General features: G+C 42.4%; 2 protein-coding genes across 2 annotated transcripts in view; both read left to right on the top strand.

The window, feature by feature from the left end:
- LOC102871407 (ornithine decarboxylase 2-like) overlaps positions 1-2,926 on the top strand; it is a 97,578-nt gene extending 94,652 nt beyond the window's left edge. The window contains exon 9 of the mRNA XM_006894594.1: positions 2,752-2,926. Coding sequence (XP_006894656.1) covers positions 2,752-2,926 — 175 coding nt within the window. The remainder of the gene's footprint in view (positions 1-2,751) is intronic.
- A 54-nt stretch (positions 2,927-2,980) lies between these two features.
- Positions 2,981-11,547, top strand: part of RAB3GAP2 (RAB3 GTPase activating protein subunit 2 (non-catalytic)) — a 148,647-nt gene continuing 140,080 nt past the window's right edge. The window contains exon 1 of the mRNA XM_006894593.1: positions 2,981-3,095. Coding sequence (XP_006894655.1) covers positions 2,981-3,095 — 115 coding nt within the window. The remainder of the gene's footprint in view (positions 3,096-11,547) is intronic.

The following is an 11,547-nucleotide window of genomic DNA, read 5'->3' as shown; positions in this document are numbered from 1 at the left end:
TCTTGACATTGAGCCTCAATCCATATTGGAGGCTGCAGTCCTTGACACTCTGCAGCAGGCGCTTCAGGTCCTCCTCAGTTTTAGCAAGCAGGGTTGTGTCATCCGCATAACGCAGATTGTTGATAAATCATCCACCAGTCTTGACCCCACATTTCTCCTCATAGAGCCCCGCCTCCCGGATAATTTTGTTGAAATACGATGAAAATTTTATTTTAAAAAAAAATCCCTGTCTCCAAGGAGCAGCCTGGTTTTACCTTCTCTAGGACAGACCGACAGACCCACTAGCTTTCTTGGCATTCCATAGTGCTCTTCTCCAGCACCACAACTCAAAGGCATTAATTCTTCTGTCATCTTTAGTCATTCTCCAGCTCTCTGATGCATAGCAAGTAATTGAAAAGACCATGGCCTAGATCATGTACACCTTAATCTCTAGACTGACGTTGTTTGTTAGCATACTGGAGAGGTCCCTGATAGCAGATTTTCCTAATGCAATTAGCCTTTTGATTTCCAGGTGACTTGACAGCACATAACAACAACATGAGTGTTGATTGTGGAACCAAGCAAACGGAAATTATTAACAATCACAATCTCTTCTCCATCTATCATGATGCTGCCAATTGGTCCAGTGGTGAGATTTTTGTTTTCTTGATGTTGAGCTTCAATCCATATTGCAGACCACAGTTCTTGACATTCTGCAGTAAATGCTTCAGGTTCTCCTCAATTTCAGCAAGCAATTTTGGTTATCTGCACAATGTAGGTTATTGATGAGTCTTTGGAATAAAATATTTCCAAACGTATAAAGTACTTTGTAAATGAAAAGATTTATTCAATTTCGTTTAGGCACACATTCTATTCATTATTTTAACAAACATTTCTTGAATGCTTACTATGTGTCAGATGCAGGACTGTTGCTTTTGTTGTCTGAAGAGGAACCTCGGCTGGCTCTGGGTGACTTGGTGTGTTACAGAGTAGAATTGCTCCACAAGAGTCAGCTATAATCATTACCAAGGCAATTCACCAGGTCTTTTTGCCGAGGAGCCATTGTATGGGTTCAAACTGCCAATCTTTAAGGCGGTTGTTGTTATGGGCAGTTGAGTCTCCTGCGACTCATAGAGACCCCACACCCTGTTCTATCCTGTGCCAATCTCACTGTCTCCGACACACCTAACTCCATTTCTGGGGATGCAAAGAGAAGATCCTAACCCTCCAAGAATTTAGAATTACAAAATTGCTTCCTAATCTTGACACTTTTCCCATGAAACAAACAAAATTCAACTATGTCAGATACACTGTCTGTCGTAGCACTTTGTACTCTCCTTCCCAATATGATCAAGACTTCACTTAAAAAACAGAATAATTAATAATTATTCTGATAATTAATAATTTATCATCAACAACCTGCGTTATACAGATGACACAACCCTGCTTGCTGAAACTGAGGAGGACCTGAGGCGCTTGCTGCAGAGGATCAAGGACTACAGCCTCCTATATGGACTGAAGCTAAATGTCAAGAAAACAGATTCTAACCACTGGGCCAATTGGCAGCATCAGCATGGATGGTGAGGAGATTGAGATAGTTAACAGTTTTAATTTACTTGGCTCCACAGTCAACGCTTTTGGTAACAGCAGCCAGAAAATCAGGAGACAAATTGCATTGGGAAAGTCGGCTGTGAGGGACCTCTCAAGAGTACTGAAGAGCAACGATGTCAGGCTGGAGACTAAGGTGCGCCTGATCCGGGCTATAGTCTTCGCAGTTATGTGCTATGCATCAGAGAATTGGACAGTGAATAGGGCTGATAGAAAGAGGATTGATGCCTTTGAGCTGTGGTGCTGGAGAAGAGTGTTGAATATACCATGGACTGCTAAGAGAACAAACAGGTTTGTCCTGGAGAGGGTAAAGCCAGAGTGTTCCCTGGAGTCAAAGATTCTGAAGCTTCCTCTGACATACTTTGGACATGTTGCAAGGAGGGACTGGTCCTTGGAAAGGGACATCATGTTTGGCAGAGTGGAGGGGAAGCGAAGGAGAGGAAGACCTTTGGCGAGATGGATCGATTCTGTGACTGGAGCGGTGGGAATTAAGTGTGTTTGAGATGGCTAGGTAGGCATAGGATAGAACAGCATTTAGAGCTCTTGTACATAGGGTCGCTGTGAGTCGCAAGTGACTCGATGGCACATAACAACAATTCTTTTATCAGTCATTACATTTTTAGCTCCATAGAAACAGGGCTTAAATCTTTTTTGTTCTTCGCTTTATATTCAGCGTTTTCGTGGTTAGCATAAAATACAACGAACAAAATATATTTGTAGTACGGAGGAGTAAAGGAATGAATGAAAGAGCGAATGGATGACGAAAACATAGGAGTACAATATGCTGGGAGTCCACGAGAATGACAAAAGTAAAGCTAAACATGACGGTGCTGATTTCTAGAAGCAAGAAGAATCTCTTCCAATTTCCATACTTGTATGATATTGTCCCTCACAGGACTGTCACCAATTTAACATATCAATAACATTTGCTGAATGACTCAAAATCCCACACGAACATCAGCCAATGAGATCATCGCTGGATAAATGCCCAGACTTGAGGACTCACTGCAGCCGAGGAGCAAGATCGAAACGAAACACTTTTTTTAAAAAAGTTATTTGACGTTTACAAAGAAATTGGTTTCTCATTCACTCATTTACAGGCTTCTCGACTCTTCTCTCCACCTTCACACTATAATGCGCGTCTCGGAAACCGACCACCTAAAGCCGATCTTGGGGAAAAAGCCCTACTAGTCGCATGACTCTGACCGCCCCTCCCGGAGCGAGGCTGTCCTGCGCACGCGCAGTGCTCCGGACCGGCGGTCCCGGCTACGCTGACAGCTTCCGGTTTGGTTTCCCCGCCTCCTGCGTGGCTGAAGCCGAAGCCGCGGAGGGGCGTTGAGGGGCTGGGTGTGGTGAGGTGAGGGTTTGTGTCTGAGTAGACTTTTCTGGAGCCATGGCCTGCTCCTTGGTCCAGTTCTCCTGTTTCCAAGACCTGCACGCCGCCCGAGACTTCCTCTTTCCTCACCTGCGGGAAGAGCCTCCCAGCGGTGCTGTGCGCAAGGACCCCAGTAAGTACTGCTGGCCTCGCCGCTCTCCCGGTTCCCCCAGCCCGCGGCCGCCCGCAGCCCTGGCTGCGCGGTCTGGCTTCTGCCACCGGCTCCACGCCCGCCTCCACCGTTCGTGTCACCGGGGCCGCCTGCCTCCACACTTCGCTCTGCCCGCCACATCGTAGAATCTCGCCCGCTCTGGCAGCATCGGGGCTTCTGTTTTCACGCCCAGCTTTTCACCCTGGTTACTCCTCGCTTGAGCTAAAAACTGCGACTTCCTTTCGCCTGTGCCAGTTCTGCTTTCCCACCCCCTAACCTTTAGTTTTCTGCCTTCCATCCTTTCCTTTCTCCCGCCTGAGGTCCCTTGTCACTTACTGCAGGCTCCATGAACGCACCCTCTGCCCCATTCCTTGCCAGCTGTCACCTCTCCGCCCTGGCATTTCCCAGCCCCATTCTCCTCCATTCCCGTGGATCTAGCCTTCTCTCTTCCCCTTCCTAAAGCTTTCATTTCCCTCCCCCCCCCACCCCCTGCTTTCATCCCCTTTCGACCATTCAGATTTAGAGAATAATGGACAGGTTGACAAACGAATGACTCCTCTGAAGGTGGTGAGTAAGCGCCTTCTAAATAACCTGTCAGGTTAGAGAGGTGAAGGAATCCACAGCAGGAATTTAAGTCACAGTAACGTAGGTGAGAAAAATTATTGTGCTTCCTTGAGAGGAGAACCTTCCACCTTGTCCACCTGCCTGGCTGTAATTTAGAACCCGAAGACTGGTTTGTTAGTTGATGTATAGTTCTCATGGTTTGCTACATTCACACTCTTGAAACAGAATGCGTGCACTGTGTTTTGTTTTATTTTGGGTTTGGTTTTTTTTCTTTTTCTTTCCAGTGAGAAACGCGTTTGGCTTTCAATATTACAATATTGTTACATTGTGTTTTAATAGGAACACACACACACACACACACACACGTCTTCCGCCTCTTTTTTATTTTTCTTTAGAATACAGTAAGTCAGAACTATCTATCAATGAGTATTTACTCTGTGCCTTTCTCTGGTTATACAAATCAAGTGGAGTTGTTGGCCTCTCCCCTCCAGGTGCTTATTGTTAAGAGGAAAGACAGAATCACAACTACTATACAGTGTGATCAATTACTATGCGACCCTCAGATTGATTCAGTGACTAGGGTAATGGGGTAGGTGGGTCAGAGACAATAAGATTGGCTCAAGATAGAGCAGGGTTTAGGGCTGTTGTATGTAGGGTCGCTGTGAGTCGCAGGTGACTCAAAGGCACATAACAACAGCAATAACAACATACAATGTGATCGAGTTATCCATAAGGCACTTATGTTGTTAAGTGCTGTGGAGTGGACAGTTCATAGTGACCGTATGAACGATGAATCTGAATTCTGCCCTATTCTGTGTCATCCTTCATCTCTTGACACATTCAAGCCCACACCATTCAGTCACTGTGGCAATCTGTCTCATTGAGGGCTTTCTCCTTATTTGCTGACCTTTCACCTTTCTAAGCATTATGTCCTCTTCCAAGGATTGGCTCTTCCTAACAACATACCCAAAGAATGGGAGACACAGTTTTATTGTCCTTGAGTGGTGCTTATGCTTTCTTTGAAGTAGTAGTTGGGTGAGTTAGGGGCGGGTTATAGCATGTTCATGAAGCAATAGTAATTCAGTGGTAGAATTCTTGACTTTGATGCTGGCTACCTGGTTTGACTCTTGACCATTGCACTTAAAGCACAGCCCCTACCTGTGTGTTATTAAAGGCTTGCTTGTTGCTGTAGTTCTCAACAGCTTTCGTCTAAGCTTCTAGACTCAAGACAATAGTAAGAAAGGGTTGGTTATTTGCTAGCCAATGAAATCTTTCTGAATAACAATGATCCAGTCCCATTAAGTCTCCATGAGTTGGGGCTAACTTGATGGCTGCTAATGTCAGTGAATTAGTGGAGGTCTAAGGATCCCTGGTTAAACATTTGGCTACAGAGTAGAATCTGTGAGGAATTTTGCTGGAGATGAAACTGCAGTAGGACTAAGGACCTAGGTCATAAGAAACCTTGTAAAAGTTTTGAGGTTCCCTCAAAAGACTTTAAGAGCATTTGTTAACGATAAAAATGTACTCAGTTTATTGGGTATTGTGTGCTCTGACGGTATTGTGAAAGAGAGATAAACAGTTTGGAAGCTATTCCAGTAATCCAGTCAAAAGTGGTGTGAACTTGAACCAAAATAGGCACAGCATGGTTTGAAAAATTTTCAGGACATAATAAAAGTCTAAGGGAGCTCTGGTGGCCTAGTGATAAGGATCTGTGCTGCACTTCCAAAGGCTCACAGTTCAAATCCACCAGCTGTTCCACAGGAGAGAGATGTGATTACACTGCCTCTGAAAACCTGCTGAAGGCTTAGCTATCAGTGGGTTCTGACTCGACGGTATATGACAACAATAAAGCTCTAGAGAGTAGTGCTTCTAACAAAAAGGACAGTTCTCTGTGGCTTTAATTCACCAGTGGCTTCTTGGGAGAAAGATGAGCAGTCTCCTATCATTTGATTTATAGCTTCAGAAACCCATTGTTGGGTCAGCTATGAATTAATTCCAACTTGATGGCAATACCAATGAATAAAGGTCTGGCACCATTGGATACTTGATCGCCTACCAAGAAGATCAATAATCAGAACTCACCAGCTTTCCTGTAAACAAAATATGTGACAGTCTGCATCAGTAAAGATTTATACCCTTAAAAACCCTGTAAGGTGGGCTATTCTCTCCTATGGGATTAGACTGAGTTGAGCTGTGAGTTGGAATTGACTTGATGGCAGTGGGATTAATGGATATCTAAGGAATCCTGGTGGTGCACTGGTTAAGCACTTAGCTACTAACTCACCAGATCTCCTTGTTAACTCACCAGTGCCTTCGAAGGATAGAAAGATTTACAGCTTTGCAAATGCAGTGGATAATTCTACCTTGTCTTTTAGGGTTGCTGTAAATTCCATGGCAGTAGCTTGGGTTTTTTGGTGAGTAAAAGGATGTTTTGGCCTTATGCTTGGTTAAGGGTATGTATTAAGAGAAATGAAGAAGGAAATGAGTTTTGGATCTTCCAAATTTTAAATGTTTGTGGATGTTCAAATGAGAAAGTCGAAGTTGTTTTTGTTGTTATGTGCCATTGAGTCAGTTGCAACTCATACCAACCTTACAAACAAGAGCCTTAAATGCTGCTCTTATCCCGTGGCAACCTCACCATCTCTGACACACTCATTCCCATCACCCCGGTCACAGAATCCATCCATCTCAAGACTCTTCCTCTCCTGCGCCGTCCCTCCACTCACCCAAACATGATGTCCCTCTCCAAGGATTAGTCCCTCCTTGCAGCGTGCCCCAATAGAACAGTCAATATTGAGGTCCAAAACTTGATTTGGGCCAGAGATATCAACTTTGGAATTACCAGCAAAAAAAGTTGTCTGTTCTGAGTAAATTAAAGCTATCAAATGGGGAAATGATAACCTCTTCAACAAATGGTGCTGGCAAACTGGACTTCCATGTGTAGAAAGCTGAAACGGGATCTATATATACAAAAATCAACTCAAGGTGGATCAGACTTGGGAGTAAAGCCCCAAACCATAAAGTTCATAATAGACAAAATGGGATCAAGCTTAGAAGGCCTAGTTTATGGTATAAAGAGACTGCCAAGTACAGCTAGAAATGCACAGTCCAAAGAGGATAAAATTGGTGAAAGGGGCCTTCTAAAGATTAAATTCCTGTGCGTATCAAAAACTTTTTTCAACAGGGTGAAAAGAGACTGGGAGAAAACATTTGACAATACCGTCTTAGACAAGTCTCATAATGAACGTTTATAAAATAGTCCTGGGTCTCCATAAGAAAAAGACTTATAAGCCAATTAAAAAATGGCCAAAAGACATGGAAAGAATTTTCACAGAGGAAGATGTTCGAATGGCGTGAAGAAATGCTCCACATCACTGGCAGTAAGAGAGATGCAAATCAAAACCACAGTGAGATACCATCTCACTCCAGTAGCAGTAGCAAAGTTTAATAGGATAGCAAGTAATAAATGTTGGAGAGGATGTGGCAAGGTAGGAATTCTTAAACATTTTTGGTGGGATTGTAAGATAATGTAACCATTCTGGAAGGCAGTTTGGTGCTTCCTCAAAAAGCTGAACATAGAAATTCCATATGACCCAGCTATTCCATTGTTTGGAATATACCCTGAGAAAGTGAGAACTGAGGCACAAATGGAGACTTGTATATACCAGTGTTCATAGCAGTTTTATTCACCATTGTAAGAACATCGAAACAGCCCTTATGTCCAGCCACAATCGAATGGTTTGAGAAAATATGGTACATTCACACAATGGAATACTATGCAGGATACAGGAGCAATAAAGGTGACACAACAGAGTGTGGAAACTGTAGAACAATTTAATTGATTTCACATGCAAGCAAGATTCTACAGAAGATTATCCAAAAACAACTGGAACAGCACTTCAGCAGAGAACTGCAAGAAGTCCATGGTGGGTTTTGAAGAGGTCGTGGTACTAGGGATATTGTAGCTAATATTAAATGGAGCTTAGCTGAAAGCAGGGAATACCAGAGGAATGTCTTATCTGTGCTTCATTGATTATGCAAAGGCGTTTGACTGTGTGGATCATAACAAACTGTGGCTGACTCTGAGGAGAATGGGAATCCCAGAACACTTGATCATGCTAATGCAGAACTTATACTTGAACCAAGAGGCAGTCGTCAGAACAGAGCAAGGAAACATTGGTTCAAAATTGGGAAGTGTGTACACCAAGGATGTGTCCTGTCTCCATACCTTTTCAACCTGTATGCTGAACAGATTATCTGGGAGGCTAGGCTCTATGAGGAGAATTGTGGCATCAGGATTGGTGGAAGAGCTATCAACAATCTGCATTATGCAGATGACACAACCCTGCTTGCTGAAATTGAGGAGGACCTGAAGCGCTTGCTGCAGAGAGTCAAGGACTGCAGCCTTCAGTATGAATTGAGGCTCAATGTCAAGAAGACAAAGGTTCTCATCACTGGACCAATTGGCAGCATCAGGATGGATGGTGAAGAGATTGAGATTGTTCACAGCTTTAGTTTGCTTGGCTCCACAGTCAACACTCTTGGCACCAGTAGCCAGGAAATTAAAAGACGTATTGCGATGGGAAAGTCTGCTGTTAGGGACCTCTCCAAAGTACTGAAAATCAATGGTGTCTCTCTGGAGACAAAGGTGCATCTGATACAGGCCATGGTCTTTGCTATCACTTGTTAAGCATCAGAAAACTGGACAATGACTAAGGAGGATAGAAGAATTGATGCCTTTGAGCTGTGATGCTGGAGACGAGTATTGAGGGTACCATGGACTGCCAAGAAAACAAACAGGTTCATCCTGGAGAGGGTTAAACCGGGTGGCTCCTTGGAGGCAATGATTCTGAGGTTTTGTCTAACATACTTTGGACATGTTGTAAGGAGACTCCGGTCCTTGGAGAGGGACATCATGCTTGGTAGGGTGGAAGGACAGCGCAGGAGGGGAAGGCCCTCTATGAGTTGGATTGATTCAGTGACTGGGCTAATCTGGATGTGTGTATTAGAGACAGTGTGATTGGCACAGAACAGAGCAGAGTTTAGGGCTGTTGTACATAGGGTCACTATGAGTTGCAGGCGACTCAACGGTACATAACAACAACAATTACCTAACATGGGAGGGACTTGAGAGCATTATGCTGAGTGAACTTAGTCCCACAAATACAAATGTTATATAAAACCATTATTGTAGAATGAGTATGAAGATCCACGGGAGGGGAGGAGGGTGGAAGCAGAGGGATGAGAATGGGGGGCCAGATTAATCATGAGGTTGTACAATTTGATGCGTGGGGCATGAGGAGAATTGGAAGAATCTGTTCTGCAAAACAATGTTTTCCAAAACCCAACCTAAAACACCTCAAAGAAAGATGGACATAAGAATATTAAGGCTATTGCAATTAGCAAATAGGAACAGCATATGTTTAACTGTTCAAATTGGGGGTGGGGTGGGGGGGCGGAGAATAAGGGAGTTGGGAATCACAAGGACAGCAGAGATTACTGGATGGATTGTGGGACTATGAAGGAATGGGCAAGGTGCATTGGGGATTTGATGGGACGGGAGAAGGCATGGATCAGTAATAATTCATTCTATAAAACAATGTATATGAATGATTGTATCAAACACAGTGAACATGAATAAAACACAATGTATGTGAGTGTTTTTATGTAAAACAATAAAAATAAAATATTTTTAAAGAAAAAAGTTGTCGGTTCTGTATTCCAAGGATTATTTGTTTTTGTGAAATGTGCTGAGCATGAATATTTAATCTTTGAGAAGACTTGCTTATGTGTCAAGCAGAAGTTTTTGGTAAGAAGATGAGGAAGAGGAAAAGCAGGTGAATGTAATGGCCTTGGAGCTGAGAGAGGAGAAAAGTTCATATAGGTGAGGTGTCTAAAAGTTGCAAGTGCAGTAGAGGCCAGGTAAGATACAGATAGAAAAGTGTGCATTGACTTTGGTGCACAGATATCTAGGACTTAGGATGAGTTCAGTGGAGTGGTATTTATGGCATATTTCAGAAGATCAAGGAGTTAAAAATAGACTGTTTCAGGAAGATGAGTTGTGAAAGAATAATAGCTATAGGACTATAGATAGGAGAATGTAGAGAAACAAAACATCATTTTTCTATGCCACTGACATTTATTTCCTTGGTCTAAGCCACCATCTTTCACCTGGGCTAGAACTACAGTCTCCTAACAGATCTCGTTATATCTCACTCATGGCTCCTTGTAATTTTCACCAAACGGTCAGCATAAGCATTTGAAAGACATAACTGAGATTGCTTATTCTTTTGTAGCCCTCTATGGTTTTCCATTTCTCTTAATACCAAATCAGCATCTTTATGTAGTTTACAAGACACTGCAGCTCTGTCTTTTGCTACGTTGTGAGTTTCATGCACCTTTCTTATTTCTTATGGTTCAGCCACACTTTGTTATTCAGCCGGCCAGGTGCTCTTTGTGCTCACTCTCTGTATGTGTGTCTCACTGTTGTCTCTGCTTTAGATGCACTATGCACATCTTAGGGAGGACCTCTCGTGTCCTAGAAGTAAAAAATAGGGCTCTCAACCCAAAGGCACGCAGTTCGAATCTGCCTGCTATTCTGGGAGAGAAAAATGGGCAGTCAAATCCCATGCAATTTACTGCCTCTGAAAACCCTCTGGAGCATCAGTTAGAGTCAGTTCCAGCTCCACAGTTACAACATGCTCATCTTTCCTTGGCTACCTGCATCCTCTCATTCAAGTTTCAACTTAAATGTCAGCTCCTCAAAGAGATCTTTTCTAACCATCTAATCTAAAATTAATCCTATCCACACTGACTCCCACTTGTTGTTCTCTGTCATGTCATCCTGTTTATTTTCATCACCACATCTTCACTGTCAAATGATAACATTTAGCCATTTGTGGTTATTGAGCCTTTAAAATGTGTCCAGCATGTGAAATTGAAGTTTTCATTAAATTTAAATAGCCAAATGGAGCTAATAGCTGCGGTTTTGTATGGCACAGTTACAGATGCTAAAACCCAGATACATGTAGGTTGAATACTTGTCCAAGGTCAATTAATGAAGGGGTGAAACAGGCAGTTGTAGATAAAATCGTATCTTGAATATATAATTTCCAGTGTAACCATACTTGTGCATATATGTTTTATTTCCAAGTCAGATTCCTAATTTTATACATGCTGGTATTGTGTTTATCATTACCTTAAATAGAAAAGCAGCAGAGAATCCTTTTAACAGTGACCCTTTGCAAATGCTGCTTTTTTGTGTGTGTTTCATAGTTATTAGTAACTGATTTGTGTTGCATTTATGCTGTTTTCTTCAGTTATCCAGTTATAATAATATTTGCAGTAAGTTAGGCAAGAAATAGAATCTTAACTTGGAACTTTATGATCACAGTAAAATGACTTCCTATATCCTTTTGTAGAGAGAACTTTTGTGACGGGTAATAAAAAAATCTGTAGTTCTTAAAGCATTTTGTGGGGTCACTGTTATAGAAACAGAAGTTCAAGGAGAAAAGGGATTCACAAAATTACTGTTAAGATTTTTACTTTTTAAAAAAATGTGTGTTGTTATGTGCTATTGTAAAAAGCAAGGTAAATGCGAGATGGCCTAGTCAACCTTCTACTAACTCCACAAAGGGGAATTGTCCTTCTCAACCCAGAATAAAACTGATATTTATAGGGTCAATCATGACCCAGTTGTATTGCACCTACTTCTTCTAACTATTGGATCAGAAATTCATTGCAAATGGACATGCAGACTTTAAAAGACCTCACTTTACTCAGAGTTATGAGGATTATTAGGGAAACAGGTAGAGGAGAAGGAAGGCAAAAAGTAAGTCCAGGTTCAGTAAATTGCAGTCACAAGCTAGCT

This window comes from Elephantulus edwardii, unplaced genomic scaffold (genome assembly GCF_000299155.1).
Source record: "Elephantulus edwardii isolate Elephantulus edwardi_28Jun2011 unplaced genomic scaffold, EleEdw1.0 scaffold00146, whole genome shotgun sequence".
NCBI lineage: Eukaryota > Metazoa > Chordata > Mammalia > Macroscelidea > Macroscelididae > Elephantulus > Elephantulus edwardii.
This window is presented reverse-complemented; position numbering and strand designations above follow the sequence as displayed.